The sequence below is a fragment of the Equus quagga genome, unplaced genomic scaffold (genome assembly GCF_021613505.1).
Source record: "Equus quagga isolate Etosha38 unplaced genomic scaffold, UCLA_HA_Equagga_1.0 1045_RagTag, whole genome shotgun sequence".
Taxonomy (NCBI): domain Eukaryota; kingdom Metazoa; phylum Chordata; class Mammalia; order Perissodactyla; family Equidae; genus Equus; species Equus quagga.
The window spans coordinates 298184-316962 of NW_025795328.1; the positions used below are offsets into that span (position 1 = coordinate 298184).

Genomic DNA, 18779 nt, shown 5'->3' on the forward strand with positions numbered 1-18779 from the left:
GAAAGTGTCAAACAAGATGTGTAGAAAACAGGAAGCTTTCTACAGAAGAAGACAGTAATGCTCAGCAAAATTATGTACACATTTGCCCTGTCCCTCAGCACATTCCATCCCCAATGTGGATCCACGTAAAGGTCTCAGGTCCATCTATATGGCACATGTGGGAAAGTCTTCAACACAGTAGTGTTTGTAGCAACCAGGAGTTGGAGGCAACCTAAGTGTCCTTCACCAGTGGTACTGACAGGTTAAGTGGTCTTAGGTTTGTTTCCTCTAAACTAGACCCTGAGATGAGGATTTGCATTCAAATAGCTTATTTGAGAGATGATTTAAGGAAGCACCAGTATGGGAGTGGGAGAGTGAGACAAAGGCAGCTTGAGAGTCAGTAAAGAGTACATTATTGGCAGGTTACCTCTGTGGACAAAGGGAGCATAATCCCACGGGAGAACACTGGGAGGCAGTGTTGTCCATGCCCAGAGTAATCTCACCAGAGTGGGTAGGACACGAGGTATTTATCCTCCAACTCCCATATTGCTGGGCTGAGATGTAGCCCCAGGGCATTAAATTGCAGGTCCATCTATCCTGTCCAAGCACAGGCCAAGAGAAAGCCTTCCCAAGTTTGTGCAGTAGGACATCAAGGGCACTAGAACTGTTAGTGCCAAAGGGAGAGCACAAGGCAACAATTGTGTCATGCAGACAGGTTCTAAAATATAGTGCAGAGGAAAATGCATAAGAAACAGCAAGAGCTATAGACCAGTATCATTAACATAAATTAACAACACAAGCAGAAACAAAACCACATTACATATGTCACACTCATACCATATACGTGGACACATTACAGACACATGACACAGTGCCTTTGGGTGGAGTGGTAAATGGAACTGAAGATGGGGGTCAAAGGAAAAAAATAGAAACTGAGGGGGCTCAGAAATTGATGAATAAAGGGTGTCATAATCTGGGGAGAGTGATTTGAAACATCCATCTTTATCAGCTTCCTCTCAGTTAATGGGTCTGCTTTTCCTGGACCCCCTCAAAACACTCACCTCTCACATTCCACACAAGACGTCTAGATTCAAGCTCCCTAAGAGCAGGAACTGTGTCCAGTACAAGGTCATACACCTCCACAGCCTGTGGCTGGACTCCTCTGATAATGCAGCTCTCCGCTCTTTTTCAGTGAATAGATTTGAATAAGAGGTGCACAAGGACAACCAAGGCCCCATGACTACATTTCCCAGAGATCCCCGGGTGATTAAAGCTCCACTCCTCTGGGGGTGGAGCTGTGTGGGAAGCCAGTGAGGACACTTCCTGTGCTGACCTGGAGGTGGAAGGACTGCAGTCAGCCTGGTTCCTGGTTGCGGGCCCTGGTGGAACTTGGTGAGTGACTTGTTTATGCTTTGAACTTGGACTAAATCCTATCTCAAATGTGGGTCCAGGAGACTAGATACTACACCAAGGCCAAATTTCAAGTCCCAAGGCTGTTCAGAATGTTTGGCTGATACTTACTTTGAATCCTTGCGCTGAAACTACTGTACAGCAGAATGCTGAAGATAACAGCCCTGTGATTCCAAATGTCTGGGTGAGAGTCACAGCCACACCACATCCCAGCTGTGAGACTTGGGCAGGTCACTCAGTGTCTCTAAGAGCCAGTGCTTCTGTCAGTAAACGGAGCTATAAGAGAGCTTCCTTAAAAGGGTGGTTGTGAGGATTGAAGAGGATATAAAAGATAGCTGATGTGTCTATGTGTGTTTCAGGGAGCAGGATTTCCCTCTTGGATAATTGAAACAGTGTGTCCACCTCCTCTGTCCCCATCTGAGTGTGTCCCAATGGGCCCAGTTAGTCCTGCAGGCAACAAGTTCATAACAATTCCCACTCCTCCTGCACTAGCTGATCAGAAATTCTCTAATGACCTCAAATGTTCAGGGGGACTGGGTTACATCATCTGCTGTGTTTAAGGGAGTTCCCAGGGCGGGTCTCATCGTGCAGGAAGGAGGCATAGTGGGGAAGATCTCCAGGAGCCACAAATGACAGAAGTAAGCTCCTTCACTGTCAGGCAGACTGAGGACTCCACTCTCAGAGCACAGATGTGCAGAATTCCGTAGAAGAGAGAGGCCTGCGAGGAAGACAGCCACAGGAGCAAGGGGCCTGCGTGCTCTCGCTGTGGACGTTGCTCCTGTGCCCCGTATGATGCCCACAATGGCACGCCTGTTGGCTCTTTTTTGATTAACTGCTGTTTCCCTCCCCAGGGTCCTCATTTTAGTTTCTCAGTCACAAAACGGCTGACCCCACCCTCTCTCTCACAGGGAAGTTGTTAACTGTCTGTTAGCTGCACCCCGCCCAGAGGCTTATTTTGTTTGCCCTTTCTGGGTTTAAAAACCCAGAGGCAACTTTAAAAATGGACAGATTTCACTAGCAAGTCTGAGCTTCAGCTTCTCCTGAGGAGGGAACAAAGCCCACTCAGCACTTCCTGCTGCCAGGGCTCCTCCGCTGGCTTAGCTGTGACTGCTGCTTCCTTGGGGGGCTTTCGGGGTCTGCTCCATGAGCCCTCAGTGCACCAAGCACTGTTGAAGGACGGTCTGGGGGCATAGCTTGCCTGGCGACGTCTCCTTTTCCATCCAGAAAATTGCTGGGCCGGCCCTTGCCCCTGGGAGTGGGCTGGGATGTAGTGTCCTTGCAGTTTCCACAAAGCCAAGAGGAAAAGGGAGGGAAGGAAGTGGGGAGGGAAGAAAGAGGGAAGGTGGGGAGAGAAGAGGAAGGATAGGGAGAGGAAAAGAAAATAAAAACACACAGAAAGAAAAGCCACTAAGAAGTTCTCATTAAAATTCTTCTATCCAACTCAGCAGTTCTATTCTGAGTTTTGTACTCAAGAGACTGGAAAGCAGATACTGAAGAAAGTACTTGAACGTGAATGTTCAGAGCAGCACTATTCACAATAGCCAAAGGTGGGAACAACCCAAATGCCTGTCGAGGAATGAGGAGATCAACAACAAGGGTGGATCCATATCCTGGAATATTATTCAGTCGCAGAAAGGAATGAAGTATTAACACAGGTTACAATATAGATGCACCTTGAAAATGTGCCAAATGAAAGGAGCTAGCCACAAGGGGCCACATACTATATGATTACATTTCTATGAATTATCCAGAATAGTTAAATCCATAGAGACAGAAAGTAGAGTGGTGGTTGCCAGGGGCTGGAGGAAATGGGGAGTAACTGTTTAAAGGGTATGGGGTTTTATTCTGGGGTCATGAGATATTTCGGAACTAGATAGAAGTAAGTGGTGGTTGTACAAAATGGTGAATGTACTAAATGACACTTAAATGTTCACTTTAAAATGGTTAATTTGGGGCCAGCCCCATGGCCGAGCGGTTAAGTTCACATGCTCCACTTTGGCAGTCTGGGGTTCACCAATTCGGATCTTGGGCACAGACCTACCCACCACTCATCAAGCCATGCTGAGGCAGCATCCCACATAGAAGAACTAGAAGGACTTACAACTAGGATATAAAACTATGTGCTGGGGCTTCGGAGAGAAGAAAAAAAAAGAGGAAGATTGGCAACAGATGTTAACTCAGGGCCAATCTTCCTCACCAAAGTAATAATAATAATAATAATAATAATAATACCTTTAAAAATGGTTAATTTTATGTTATTTGAATTTCACATCAATTTTTGAAAAGATCTATTCAGTAATACAAGGAATCCTCATGGTAGAGGTTGAAGATTCTACCTCAGTCCAAAGTGTATTTGTGCTGCTTGTAGCCTTGAGCATGAGGGCAGCATCTTATTCCCTCCCCGGGGTCCTCAATCTAGTTCCTCAAGCACAAAACAGTGGACTCCACTCTTCCCTCAAAAGGAAGCTTCTAACTGTGTCAACCTTCAAAAACAGAAACGCGTTTAAGAGGCAAATGTTTATTTGGGATAAAAGAATTGCAATTTGGGGAGCACAGAGTCAGGTAGAAACCCAAATAGTATCCCAGTTACACAGTGAAAGAGGAGGATTTTTATGGGGAAAGGACAGGGGTAATTACATGAAAAGAAGAGAGAAAAGACAAAAACTCTTGTATAGCTGTTCATAGTCTAGGTTGTTCTTCAGCTGTACACAGCTGCTTTGCCGATTCTGTCCAGAAAGGGAGTCAGGGAGTGAGCAGGGAAAGAGTGTTTTGGTTTTAACTCCACATATGCTGGGTTTAATGTGGGGGAACCAATATCAGGGTTGGTATCAATTCCCCCCTATTTTATGTTAATCTCTCATTCTTGATGGATTTGGGGCGGCATCTGATCTAGCTTCTTCCTGCTGAATTGGGGCATAGGTTGTTTCATCTCATTGAACCAGTCTTTTAATAAGGTGCTGATGCTGGTAGACTCCCAAAGTTAGGCCTGTATCAGGTAAGTAGCCAGAGATTTAATAAGAGTTTTTCTTGAGAAATGAAAAGAGAAAAATAAGGTTAATGGTTGGAGCAAATTATAAACCAGTTCTTTTTTTTATTTTTATTTTTTTTAAGATTGGCACCTGGGCTAACAACTGTTGCCAATCTTTCTTTTTCCTGCTTTATCTCCCCCCCCCCCCCCCCCCATACAAAGCTGTATATCTTAGTTGCAGGTCCTTCTAGTTGTGGGATGTGGGACGCCGCCTCAACCTGGCCTGACGAATGGTGCCATGTCCACACCCAGGATCCGAGCCCTGGGCCACCGCAGCAGAGCACATGAACTTAACCACCCTGCCATGGAGCCGGCCCCTATAAGCCAGTTCTTGAGCCAGGGGGCAGCCACTCAAGATTCCTAGAAGTCAGGGTCGAAGCATCTGTTTCAGTTTGAAATATCTCTGATGGTGTCATCGGGCACTCAGGTAGCTTTCTGAGTGGCTTACACAGCAGCAGGCGTGAATCTCTCTTAAGTTTACATCAAGTCCTCCAGCTTTAGTTTGCAAGGTTTCAGGGGGAAAAAAAAAGGCAGGTTTAGTTTTCAGTGACTCCAAATGCAAATGATGGGGAAAAACCTGAAAATGTTAATTTGGAGGTTTGTAGCCAGATATTTCAGGAGACTAAAACAATTCAGGATCCAGTCCAGTTAACAGGTGTAACAAAAAATCTTAAAGACAATTGACAGAACCAAAATCTAATATCCACAAATGTGTATTATAGTTTTTATTGAAACATAATCTTTCTCTCTAAAATCGCCCTCAATTTCACTGGACGTAGCCAAGTTAAGACTAACTTGTTTGTAAAGTAAGTCTAGTTTTAATAAATTTGGCATAATTATTTACATAAGTACAGCAAGAATAGTAATTGATTATATAGGCTCTTTCAAATCTGCTTTGCTGGAACCACATAAGGAATCTCTGGTTTAACTTCAAAGGCCTCTCACGGCCAGGAAAGCCAGACCAAGAACTTGTCATCAGATTCTGCCTTCTGTACCTACTGATTTGGATGAATCCCTCTCTTCGTGAGGTTCCCCAAAATACTGAGGTTCCTTGTACCTGCCAGGGGGGCGACATCCTTTGCTCAACCTTACCAGGTCACTGGAAACCCATAAGAATGGTACCAGGCCAATGTTTTGAAGTGAGTTTATTCCAGAATGTCAACCTTCGTTCCTCAAAAGTTGCCTAGTCATATCCGAGTCTGTATGTTTTTCTCAAATATGACATTCTAGTCAAAGCCTAGGTAATATAACTAGTGTTTACAATTGTGTCCTGTTATAAGAAGAGCAAATTCTTATTGGACTTATGCAAAAAACCATATTGCCATGAGAATAAGAATACTTACTTATCAGGAGTTTTTACATTTTTCTAGGGCTCAGATAGGGAGAAAAAGGTAAATGCCTTAATTTTGTCTGTAAATTGCTATAAATACAGTTCCTTAAGAGAATAAAGTTTTCTTAAAACTGGAAAAAACAAAACATCAAAAATCAGCAATATCTCAATGAAAAAGCCATAAAAATTATAATCATCCCTATTGGTTTATTCAGTCCTGTGTAATTGGTTCTCGATCTTAATCTTAGCAGTTTCATGAAGTCGTCAGTTTTTCTGTTAGAGTTCTGTAATTTCTTACCCAGTGCAGTTTTATAATCTGAAAGTTTATTGGAACCTGTACTCTAGAGTAAGCACCAGAGTCCTTTCCATGAATTTTGCTAAAGATGAAACATATTTTCAAAAACATCAAACAACTGTCTGTAAATAACAAAACATCTAAAAGTGGCAATTTACAAAGATGCTGGACCATCTCTGTGATGTACAACATTTTGAGATAATAACCAGAATTATGGCTGACAATCAGAACAAATCAGAATTTTAGGTAATTTAAAAAATATTTATATCAATAACATTCATTTACATAATACCACTTAAGAAAGTTTATCATTACTTATTTGATAATGCTTCCCATATAGTCTAATATGTCAAACAAGCCTAATTAGTTTAGCATTTTTTCTTAGAGGAAGAAAGCAAATCTCTCCAAGAAGTCTCAGGGTCCCTCTGAAAATCCCCAGAGAAACTTTCCTTCCTCCTCCAGATCAAAAGAAAGCTTTTATTCTTGAATAAAACTTGAATATTTGTGTTGGAGGGAGCTTGTCAAAAATATTAAAAGCTTTAAAACTTTTGTTCAGACAGGAAACAAAAGTCACTGCGAAACCATGTTCGGGTATCTATTCAAAGTGATGACAGAAACAGACAAGGGGAAACGGAGTTAAAATAGTAAAAACAGACCTTTTTATAATCTTTTTATCAAGAGAAGATTAAAAGTCTAGGAAAATTATCCTTTTAAGAAAGAAGAAACCAAGTTTTAATTTTGTACCAGTTTACTTTTGATACTGAAACTTATTTACTTAACAAATTTATTTTAACCTCGGAAAACTTGACCATGCACAAAATTCCACAGGGTTTTACTTTCACAAAACTTTGGTTACTTTTTCTACATTCAGAATTTGTCCCGGTACTTTAGGACAAATTTATCTTTCTTAACTCAAGAAACAAAAATATTTCCATTCTTTATACCTTTTCTACTGAAAACATATATTTTACATTCCTTGTATACAGACCTTTTAGAAATATGTGTTTTCTCATAGAAAATTCCTCAGCATACGTAAAACATGGGTTTAATGTGGGGGAACCAATATCAAGGTCAGTATCAAGTTCTCTTATTCAAAAGCACCAGTTGTCTTTTGTTAGATTGCCTTTGACTGTTTTCTGTTTCTATTAGCTTCTCTCTGTTTATTGGCTTTATCTTTTCATTGACCATTACTATGAGTATTAAATTTTTCTTCTACATAAGTAGTTTGATATTATGCTGTATCTATACAGTCCCTTTCTATTTACAATTGATTATGTATTGGTCTTGTTTTTGTTCTTAATTAGTTTCCTAAGGTCTGAAATCTTTTCTTCCATAAAATTTTATTATTTTATCACTTCTTTTTTTGATTTTTTTAATTCTTTTTTATTTTTTATTATTTGAGTCCATAATAGTTTACATCATTGTGAACTTTCAGTTGTACATTATTTCTTGTCTGTCACTACATAGGTACTCCCCTTCACCCCCTGTGCCCACCCTCCACCCCCCTTCCCCTGGTAACCACTGAACTGTTTTCTTTGTCCACGTGTTTGTTCATATGCCACATATGAGCGAAATCATCTGGTGTTTGTCTTTCTCAGCCTGGCTTATTTTGGTTAGCATAATTCCTTCCAGATCCTTCCTTGTTGTTGCAAATGGGATGAATTTGTCTTTTTTTTCTGGCTGAGTAGTATTCCATTATATATATATACTACATCTTCTTTAGCCAATCATTGGTTGAGGGGCACTTGGATTATTTCCATGTCTTGGCTATTCTAGATAGTGCTACAACGAACATAGGGGTGCTTATGTTACTTTGGATTGTTGATTTAAAATTGGGTAGATACCCAGAAGTGGGACAGCTTGGTCATATGGTAGTTCTATTTTTACTTTTTTAAGGAATCTCTATACTGTTTTCCATAGTGGCTGCACCAGTTTGCATTCCCACCAGCAATGTATGAATGTTCCCTTCTCTCCACACCCTCTCCAACATTTATTATTTTTGGTCTTAGTGATTACAGCTATTCTAACGGGTGTAAGGCGGTATCTTGGTGCAGTTTGGATTTGCATTGCCCTGATGATTAGTGATGTTGAACATCTTTACATGTGTTTATTGGCTATCTGTATATCTTCTTTGGAAAAATGTCTATCCGCTGCCCATTTTTTGATCGGGCTGTTTGTTTTGTTGTTGTTCAGTTTTGTGAGTTCCTTATATATTACGGAGATTAACCCCTTATTCGATATATGATTTGCAAAAATTTTCTCCCAATTGGTGCATTGTCTTTTGGTTTTGATCCTAGTTTCTTTGGCCTTAGAGAAGCTCATTAGTCTGATGAACTCCCATTTGTTTATTTTTCTTTTGTTTCCCTTATTTGAGAAGGCATGGTATTCGAAAAGATCCTTTTAAGTTCAATGTCAAAGAGTGTACTACCTATATTATCTTCCAGGAGTTTTATGGTTTCAGGGCATATCTTCAAGTCTTTGATCCATTTTGAGTTTATTTTTGTGTATGGCATGAGATCATAGTCTATTTTCATTCTTTTGCACGTGGCTGTCCAGTTTTCCCAACACCATTTCTTGAAGAGACTGTCTTTTCTTCATGGTATGTTCTTGGCACCTTTGTTGAATATTAGCTGTCCGTATGTGTGCGGTTTTATTTATGGGCTTTCAGTTCTGTTCCATTGATCTGTGTGCCTGTTTTTGTACCTGTACCATGCTGTTTTGATCACTATGGCTTTGTAGTACATTTTGAAGCCAGGGATTGTGATGCCTCCAGCTTTGTTCTTTTTTCTCGGGATTGCCTTAGCAATTCAGGGTCTTTCATTGCCCCATATGAATTTTAAGATTCTTTGCTCTATTTCCGTGAAGAGTATCATTGAGATTCTGATTGGGATTGCATTGAATCTGTAGATTGCTTTGGGTAGTATGGACATTTTAACTATGTTTATTCTTCCAATCCACGTGCATGGAATCTCTTTCCATATCTTTTGTCACTGTCTATTTCTTTCAATAATGTCTTTTAGTTTTCATTGTATAAGTCTTTTGCCTCCTTAGTTAAATTTATTTGTAGGTACTTTATTCTATTTTTTGCTATTGTAAATGGAATTGTATTCTTGAATTCTCTTTCTGTAGGTTCGTTATTAGAGCACAGAAATGCAACTGATTTTTGTAAGTTGATTTTGTACCCTGCAACTTTACTGGAGTTGTTAATTATTTCTAATAGTTTTCCAATGAATTCTTTGGGGTTTCTATATATAAGATCATGTTGTCTGCAAACAGCAAGAGTTTCACTCCCTATTTGGATTCCTTTTATTCCTTTCTCTTGCCTAATTGTTATGGCCAAAACCTCCAGTACTATGTTGAATAAGAGTAGTGATAGTGGGCATCCTTGTCTTGTTCCTGTTCTCACAGGGATGGTGTTCAGTTTTTCCTCATTGAGTATGATGTTGGCTATGAGTTTGTCACATATTACCTTTATTATGTTGAGGTAGTTTCCTTCTATGCCCATTTTGTTCAGAATTTTTATCATAAATGGCTGTTGGGTCTTTTCAAATGCTTTCTCTGCATCTATTGAGATGATCATGTGGTGTTTATTCCTCATTTTTGTTAATGTGGTGTATCATACTGATTGATTTGCAGATGCTGAACCATCCCTGTGCCCCTGGAATAGATCCCACTTGATCATGATGTATGATCTCTTCGATGTATTGCTGTATTCGGGTTGCCAATATTTTGTTGAGGATTTTTGCATCTATGTTCATCAGTGATATTTGCCTGTAGTTTTCCTGTTTTGTGCTGTCCTTATCAGGCTTTGGTATCACAGTGATGTTGGCCTTGTAGAATGTGTTAGCAAGCATTCCATCTTCCCTAATTTTTTGGAATAGCTTGAGAAGGATAGGTATTAAATCCTCTCTGAAAGTTTGGTAAAATTCCCCAGGAAAGCCGTCTGGTCCTGGGTTTTTATTCTTTGGGATGCTTTTGATTACTGTTTCAATCTCTTTGCTGATAATTGGTCTATTCAGATTGTCTGTTTCTTCTTGATTCAGCTTTGGGAGGTTGTAAGAGTCTAAGAATTTGTCCATTTCCTCTAGATTGTCCATTTTGTTGTTATTTTTCATAGTATTCTCTTACAATATGTTGTATTTATGTGGTTTCCATTGTAATTTCTACTCTTTCATTTCTAATTTTATTTATCTGAGCTCTCTCTCTTTTTTCTTTGTAAGTCTGGTTAGGGGTTTGTCAATTTTATTTATCTTCTTTAAGAACCAGCTTTTTGTTTCATTGATCCTTTCTACTGCCTTTTTTGTTTCAATAGCATTTATTTCTGCTCTGATTTTTATTATTTCTCTCCTACTGACTTTGGGCTTTGTTTGTTCTTATTTTTCTAATTCAATTAGGTGTAGTTTGAGATTGCTTATTTGATTTTTTTCTTGTTTGTTAAGGGTTTTTTCTTGCTTGTTATTGCAATGAATTTCCCTCTTAATATGGCTTTTTCTGCATCCCACATGAGATGTTGTGGTATGTTTTCATTTTAATTCGTCTCCAGATATTTTTATTTCTCCTTTAATTCCTTCAATGATCCTTTGCTCATTCAATAACATGTTGTTTAGTCTCCACATCTTTGTCCTTTTCTCAACTCTTTTCTTGTAATTAATTTCTATCTGTATAGCATTGTGATCAGAAAAGATGCTTGTTATTACTTGAATTTTCTTAAATTTATTGAGGCTTGCCTTGTTTTCCAACATATGGTATATTCTTGAGAATGTTCCATGCTCACTTGAGAATGTGTATTCTGCTGGTTTTGGATGGAATGTTCTATATGTGTCTATTAAGTCCATCTGGTCTAGGTTTTCATTTAATTCTACTGTTTCCTTGTTGATTTTCTGTCTGGATGATCTATCCATTGACATATGTGGAGTGTTGAGGTCCCCTACTATTATTGTCTTATTATTAATGCTTCTTTTAGGTTTGTTAACAGTTGCTTGATGAAGTTTGGTGCTCCTGTGTTTGGTGCATAGGTATTTATAACTGTTATTCTTGATGGAGTGTCCCTTTGATCACTATATATTGCCCTCTTTGTCTCTCTTTACCTGTCTTATCTTGAAGTGTACTTTGCCTGATATCAGTATTGTGACACCTGCTTTCTTTTGTTTGCCATTAGCTTGGGGTATCATCTTCCATCCCTTCACTCTGAGCCTGTGTTTTTTGTTTGAGCTGAGATGCGTTTCCTGGAGGCAGCATGTTGTTGGATCTTGTTCTTTAATCCATCTCGCCACTCTGTGTCTTTTTTTTTTTTTTTTGAAGAATTCAATCCATTTACATTCACGGTGATTATCAATATATGAGGGCTTAATGCTGCCATTTTATCACTCATTTTCCAGTTCTCCTGCATTTCCTTTGTTTCTCGTCCTGTGTATTTTGGTCTACCAATCGAATTATGTAGTTTTTTATGTTGCATTTCTTTATTTTCTCCTTAGTTATTATTTGTGTCTCTGTTCTGCTTTTTTGCTTAGTGGTTACCCTGAGGTTTGTATTCAAGATCTCATGGATAAGATAATCCCTTTTCTGATGGCCTCTAATTTCCTTAGACTAAACAGATTCAGTCCCTCTCCTCTTCCCCTCGTAAGTTGTTTTTCTCACATCTTATTCCATCTTGTGTTATGGGTTTGTGGTTAAAATGACAAGATTATCTTTCTTTTTGGTGTTTTCTTTCCCTTTAGCTTAATGCTATACTTGAGTATTTGCTATCCTGCTCTGATTCTGTCTACCTATTTATCTCCTTACTCTGTGGTTTGTAACCCTTTTCTCCCTTTTTTTTTTTTCAGATATGAGGGCCTTCTTGAGGCTTTCTTGTAGGGGGCATCTCATGGTTAAGAACTCTCTTAGCTTATGTTTGTCTGGGAAAGTTTTTATTTCTCCATTATATCTGAAGGATATTTTTGCTGGGTAGAGTATTCTTGGCTGAAAGTTTTTTTCCTTCAATGATTTGAATATGTCATTCCAGTCTCTCCTAGCCTGTGAGGTTTCTGAAGAGAAATCCACTGAAAGTCTGATGGGGGTTCCTTTGTAGGTAATTTTCTTCTGCCTTCCTGCCCTTAGTATCCTTTCTTTGTCATTCAGTTTTGCCAGTTTCACTACTAGATGCCTTGCAGTATGTCTTTTTACACTGACATATTTAGGAGATCTGGCAGCCTCTTCCACAAGAATTTCCTTCCCTAGATTTGGGAAGTTCTCTGCTATTGTTTCTTTGAACAAGCTTTCTACTCCATTCTCCTTCTCTTCTCCTTCTTGAATACCTATAATTCTTATGTTGTTTTTCCTAATTGAGTCAGATATTCCTTGGAGACTTTCTTCATTTCTTTTTAGTCTTAGTTCTCTCTGCTCCTATATCTGGAACATTTCAATATGTCTATCTTTGATTATGCTAATATGCTCCCCTATGGTGTCTGCTTGAGTGTTCAGGGAATCCATATTTTGTTTTATTTCTTGTATTGTGTCTTTCATGTCTAATGTTTCTGAGTGATTCTTCTTTATAGTTTCAATCTCTTTTGTGAAGTAGCACCCGAACTCATTGAATTGTTTCTCTACATTCTCTTTTATGTCACCAAGTTTTTTGATGATAGCTGTTTTGGATTCTTTGTCATTTAGATTACATATTTCTGCGTGCTCAGGACTGTTTTCTGGGTTCTTGCCATTTTCTCTCTGGTCTGGAGATCTAATATAGTGTTTGATATTGCTAAAGGCTCTGTTTTTTTTTTTGCATCCTGCTGTTATTAGGTCCCAGTTACCACCTATCACCACTGGGTGGGGGGTCAAGAGCCCTGTATTCTAAGCCCTCTGCCTTCAGCCAAAATCCCAGGGGCTGGAGGTGCACTGAGTGGATGGGGAGAGGGGTGCTTTCTACTGTGTGCTCTTGGGGTTTTCCCCTTCTGCTCTCCTAGGGTGTTGGCTTGATGGGGTCACCCCGGTAAAACCTTTCACCCTGGTAGAGGGCTTCCCTCTAGGCTGCACAGCCCCTTGAGAGTGCTTGATGTTCCTGCAAATGAACATCCCCTCCCCCGTTCCTTCCCTCTCAGAGGCCTCCCACTGTCTGATTCACAGGCTTTAGGGGAGGGAGCAAAGATTTCTCTTACCCCAGTCCAGCTCTGAGGGGGGCTCCAGCCTCTCTGCCCTTTGTCATATGGCTGCATGGATCTGTCCAACATTTTTTGTGCTGTTTGGATGTCCTCTGTTGGAGTATGGACTTTTGTTGTTGTATATTGGAGGGGGAAGGCTTCTGAGAGGCCTCACTTTGCCCTGATGCTGACATCACTCCTCATTTTTTGACTTATGAGTCCATTTTAAATGCGCTATCACTCCAAGGGAAGAAATTCTGTAAAGAATTTCTTTCCATTGTTCAGTTTACTTTCTTCATGAGTTTGATGTACTTTATTTACCTATCTTTTGCATATTATGCCCTTCTCTTCTAATTCCAACCTCATGGCATATTTGCATTCTGTTTTTTCATCATATTCATGCATGTATAGCTCTGTCTCCACCTTCTATTTGTTTCTTGAATCTAATGTGACTGGTGAGATGTCTGGCTGGGGTGGGGCTTGGACTCCTTAATCTTTTCATTGGAGATGAGGGAAGATGAATATGACAGAAGACACTTTGATGGTTGATCTTCTATATATCGGTCATTCTTCCTTTCTGGTGACACCACACATTAAGAACATTGCCTTATTTTTCTGCCCCAATATCACCAATTATACTTTACACCTAAAGAATGACCAGGTGCTACCATTACATACTGGTCTTTGCTGTGTTTCATAAATCATCTAGTAGTAATGAGGGGCATGGAATGTGGTTCACCCCCTGCTTGCTGATCCCATGGCAACTAATCATCTATCTGGTTTCTTCTGAGACCCCCTCCTCTTGGCTTCCACAATTACCAGACTTAGACCCCTTCAGTATTTCTCCCATCTCCATCAGGTATAAGATCTACACCCTCCCTATGCAACTCAGATGTTCACTTTGCTTTGCAGTCTTTGCCTTCTATTTTATGCTTTTTTGGGATTTTTCATAATTTATGGTCCACCAAACTACCTTTTTGTTTTTAAGGAAGGTCACATTATATGTTTCACTATCTTTTCTATTATTTCTAGAGTTTGGGCCAGGAAAAAGAAATTTCTAAGTTTTCTGAACTAAAACTGAAAATCAGCCTACTTACAATTTTCTTAGAAAGGTATTAAGTGACTTTCTGAGAGTTCTCAGGAGACTCTCTGAGTGCATTCACTCTGTCTCCATTGAATGTTCTCTTACATTTATCATCAAGCTGAAAGGAAAGATTATATCACTGCACAGAGATGCTACAAATCAATACATAAAGCTACTAAAGTTTTCAGTCAGCTATTTTCCTGGCAACTACTTTCACAGGGCTTCCAGCATTTTACCTTGAATCACAACTTTAGTGATACATAATTTCTTATGTTTAGTCACAGAATACTCAAGTACTGTTTGGTTACAACAGGTTGTTTGCATCCAGACCCCTATTAGACACTGACTTTGTTTGAATGGGCCTGCAGTTACTAAATTCTAACTCAACATTATATCTTTAAAAAAAAAAAAAAGAAAGAAAGAAGAGAAAGGAAAAATGAGGAAAGCAAACACTTGAAAGCAAATTATAACATTTAAAAAGAAATATAAAACAATTTCCTAGTAGAAGGACTAATGGTCTAACCAAGAATCAAAGAGCCAGGCTATTAACCTCCTGATTCCTTTTTGATCCACTTTCACCTCACAAATCTTTTCTACATGGGATTTAATAAAACAAGAGTTTTTTGTCTTTTTTTCTGGCTTCCTTTACCAGAAGGTCAAGAGATAACTTAAGATTTGATTCAGGTCTTATCTTGTCTTCCCTTCTGCTTTTCATTCCTTAACTTGATAAATTCTTTGTTGACATTATTTTTCTGCCAACTCTCCCAATAGCTTTGAGAAAAAATCCTGCCAGCTCCTAGTCCTACAGCAGAAAGTGTCTGCTTAGGTTTCAGCAAAATCCCTCAATAGAGTCTCATTGACTGTACTTGGGTCACATGCCACCCGTGAGCAAAGCACTGGTCCTAGACCATATGTGCTTTGAATTGCTCCTACCTGGATCACATGTCAATTCATTCAGCTCAGTATGTCCAGCTCATTCTCCACACAATAGTCAGAAATATCAATTTGATTATGCTATATTTTGCCTAAACTGCATCCTTCCTCTCCTGCCTGTCTGACAATGATTTCTCATCTCATAGTAAAAGCCAAAAGGCCAGCATCGCCTGTAAGCCCTCTGTCACCTGTTTGATCTCATCTCAATCCACACTCCCTCTCACATGCTCCACTCCAGTCACCCTGGTTTCCTTGATGTTCCCTGAACACTGTAGGCAGGTTCCATTTTAAGGCTTTTTTACGTTCTATTCCTTATGCCCAAAGGGTCTCCCCCCCCCCGCCACCCCCACGATGTGGACCTGGCTCATTCTCTCACAGCCTTAAAGTCAAAGTGAGACTCTCTTTGACCACATTATTTAAAATTGAAACTCGCTCTGTGCACATTCCATCTGCTTTTTTTGCTTTAGTTTTCCCAGAGCACTTATCACAATCTAAGAAATTGCATGTTTTATTTATTTATTCAGTTCACTCTGTGTCATCTCAATCCTGGCTAAAATGTAAGATTTCCAAGGGCAAGCAAGCCCTAGATCAATAGTAAATACATAGTAGATTTTCAATAAACTTTAAAAAGAAATTTTTTTTGAGGAAGATTAGCTCTGAGCTAACATTTGTTGTCAATCCTCCTCTTTTTGCTGAGGAAGATTGGCTCTAAGCTAACATCTGTGCCCATCTTCCTCTATTTTATATATGGGATGCCTGCCACAGGCATGGCTTGATAAGCAGTGTGTGGGTCCGCACCTGGGATCCAAACTGGTAAACCCCAGGCCACTGAAGCAGAATATGTGAACTTAACTGCTGTGCCACCAGGCCAGACCCTTCAGTAAACTATTTATTCAATGAATCAATAAATCAATGCATGAATGATTGTAAATTTGAATGCAGAACTTTGGGTAAGATTCAGCTAAAAGGGAAAAGGGGTCAGGTACCATGAATACAACATACTTTATTACATAATTCTCCTGTTTATATTAAGAACTGTTTATAAACCCTATTTTAATTGATACAACTTGAACCTTTTTTATTCATCCCCAAAAATACTACATGTAAGCTGTTTATCATTTTGCTCATCACTTAATCTGGATTTCCAACTTCTCATGCTTAAAACATAGAAGTGATAATACCTTTCTTACAGGATTACTGAAACTATTAAATGAACTTATGTATGTGAAACAATTAATACAATAAAAGCACTAACAAAAGACGATTACAGATGTGTATAACTATTGTCTGTATTTACTTATTTAAAATACATTAGTTACAATTTGGCCAATCAAATTCAAGTACAAAAGTAATACTATTTGTATTTGTTTTGTTTTCCTTGCCTTAGGGCATCATGGACATTGAAGCATATTTTAAAAGAATCGGTTATGAGAACTCTAAGATCAAATTGGACTTGGAAACATTAACTGACATTCTTCAGCACCATATCCGAGCCATTCCCTTTGAGAATCTTAACATCCATTGTGGGGAACCCATGGAATTGGGTTTGGAGGAGGTTTTTAATCAAGTTGTGAGGAGGAACCGGGGTGGATGGTGTCTCCAGGTCAATCATCTTCTGTACTGGGCTCTGACCACAATAGGTTTTGAGACCACCATATTAGGAGGGTATGTCTACAACCCTACAGCCAACAAATACAGCAATCGTATGATTCACCTTCTGCTGAAGGTGACCATTGATGGCAGGAACTACATAGCTGATGCTGGGTTTGGACGCTCTTACCAGATGTGGCAGCCTATGGAGTTAACTTCTGGGCAGGACCAGCCTCAGGTGCCTTGCATCTTTCGCTTGACAGAAGAGAGAGGAATCTGGTACCTGGACCAAATGAGAAGAGAACAGTACATTCCAAACCAAGAATTTCTTAATTCTGATCTCCTGGAAAAGAATAAATACAGAAAAATCTACAACTTTACCCTTGAACCTCGCACAATAGAAGATTTTGAGTCTGTGAATACATACCTTCAGATATCTCCAGCATCTGTGTTCACAAGCAAGTCATTTTGTTCCTTGCAGACCCCAGAAGGGGTTCACTGTTTGGTGGGCTTCACTCTCACCTATAGGAAATTCAATTATAAAGACAACATGGATTTGGTGGAGTTTAAGACACTGAATGAGGAAGAAGTAGAAGAAGAGCTGAAAAATATATTTAATATTTCCTTGGAGAGAAAGCTTATGCCCAAACATGGTGATCAATGTTTTACTATTTAGAGTAAGGCGTAAAAATGTCCTTCATTATTTCCTCATACTGACACTTTTTGTTATTAAAAATTTTAAGCACATACAAAACTACAGAGAATAAAAAAAAAAAACCCTGTGTATTTATCACCCAGTTTACAGTTATCAACTGGTAGCCTAGCTATCATATTTCCTCAGTGCTCCCACATTATATTGAAGAAAATTCTAGACATAAAATCATTTCACCCTTAATAATGTGGGTATGCACAATTAGATAACATTTTAAAGAAACAACCTCACTCCTTTTCAAAATTAATGATAGTAAAGATGTTTTAAGGATGGCCTATGGTTGTTTTGGGGGAAAATAGTGATTTGTGCTAGAAGACCTTCCACATTGGTTGAATGTTGAATTCGTAGAAAAGTTAACCATGGTTCAGTAAATAGAATATTGAGGAAGTTGTTTCCATTATTTTCAACTAGCATATATCCAATGTCCAATTTTTACAAAAATACCACATGTGTAACTTAGAATTTAGCAAAGAAGAATGAGACATGATATTTCTTCCAAATAACCTAATAGTTCTCAAGGCAAAGCTTAAGCCAGTACATAGTAACATGTGATTAAGTCACAAGAGGGTAACACAGCTAATAATTTCCTACATGGTACTTTTTGCAACCGCAGTCCTTCATGTACCATTTTATTAAATATGGGAACACTGAAATTTAGAATTTTCAAATTCCAGAATTGTCATTTATCTCTAAAAGTAATAATTACTGTGAATTTTAAAATACTTGTCTGTAAAAACTTGATGTCTAAAAAGTCTGTTAAAACATTGCTGGCTACTACAATGTCAGTCACAAAGTTTTTGTTTGTCAGAGTTAGGATATGATGAGGCTAGGCTATTTTTCTGCGATGGTCTTTCTTGTCTCCCAGTTATGTTCTTTTATTTCCTTCCACATTTTGTCATAAGAGAAAGAGTATGAACTTCAAAGTATATAGATCTGAATTTAAATCCCGTGGACACTGGGCAAATTACTTGGTGAATCTATGGCTCCAATTCTTCATATGTAAAATGGGGATGATACTTCTATAATTAAGCGCCAGACCTAGACTAAACTCTCAATAAATATTTGCTATATGGATGAATGAATAATGTCAGTAAATGTTTTTGATACTGAGTCAGCATCTGATAAGAGCTCTCTCATCTTGCTTTATTTCCCTCCCAAAGTGTAGTTTCTTCCATCTTGCTTTATTTCCCCCTGGCTTGAAACCCTGGTCCTGAAACTGCTCAATCTGTCTGCTTCTTCCTTGCTTAAATATTAATAGCACATCTAATGGCCCAAATTTGAGTATGGCTTTGTGCTGAAGAATCAG

The 18779-nt window shown here is 38.9% G+C and overlaps 1 protein-coding gene across 1 annotated transcript; it reads left to right on the forward strand.

The window, feature by feature from the left end:
• The first annotated feature begins 1294 nt into the window (after positions 1–1294).
• LOC124232684 (arylamine N-acetyltransferase 1) lies at positions 1295–18555 on the forward strand. Its single transcript, XM_046649627.1, has 2 exons — positions 1295–1371; positions 16559–18555. The coding sequence occupies exon 2, from the start codon at positions 16565–16567 to the stop codon at positions 17435–17437; it is 873 nt and encodes a 290-aa protein (XP_046505583.1). The 5' UTR covers positions 1295–1371; positions 16559–16564; the 3' UTR covers positions 17438–18555.
• Positions 18556–18779: the final 224 nt, after the last annotated feature.

What these genes read in the sequence shown, in the direction of transcription:
- LOC124232684 (XM_046649627.1), top strand. Translation starts at nt 16,565, where the DNA reads ATGGACATTGAAGCATATTTTAAAAGAATCGGTTATGAGAACTCTAAG.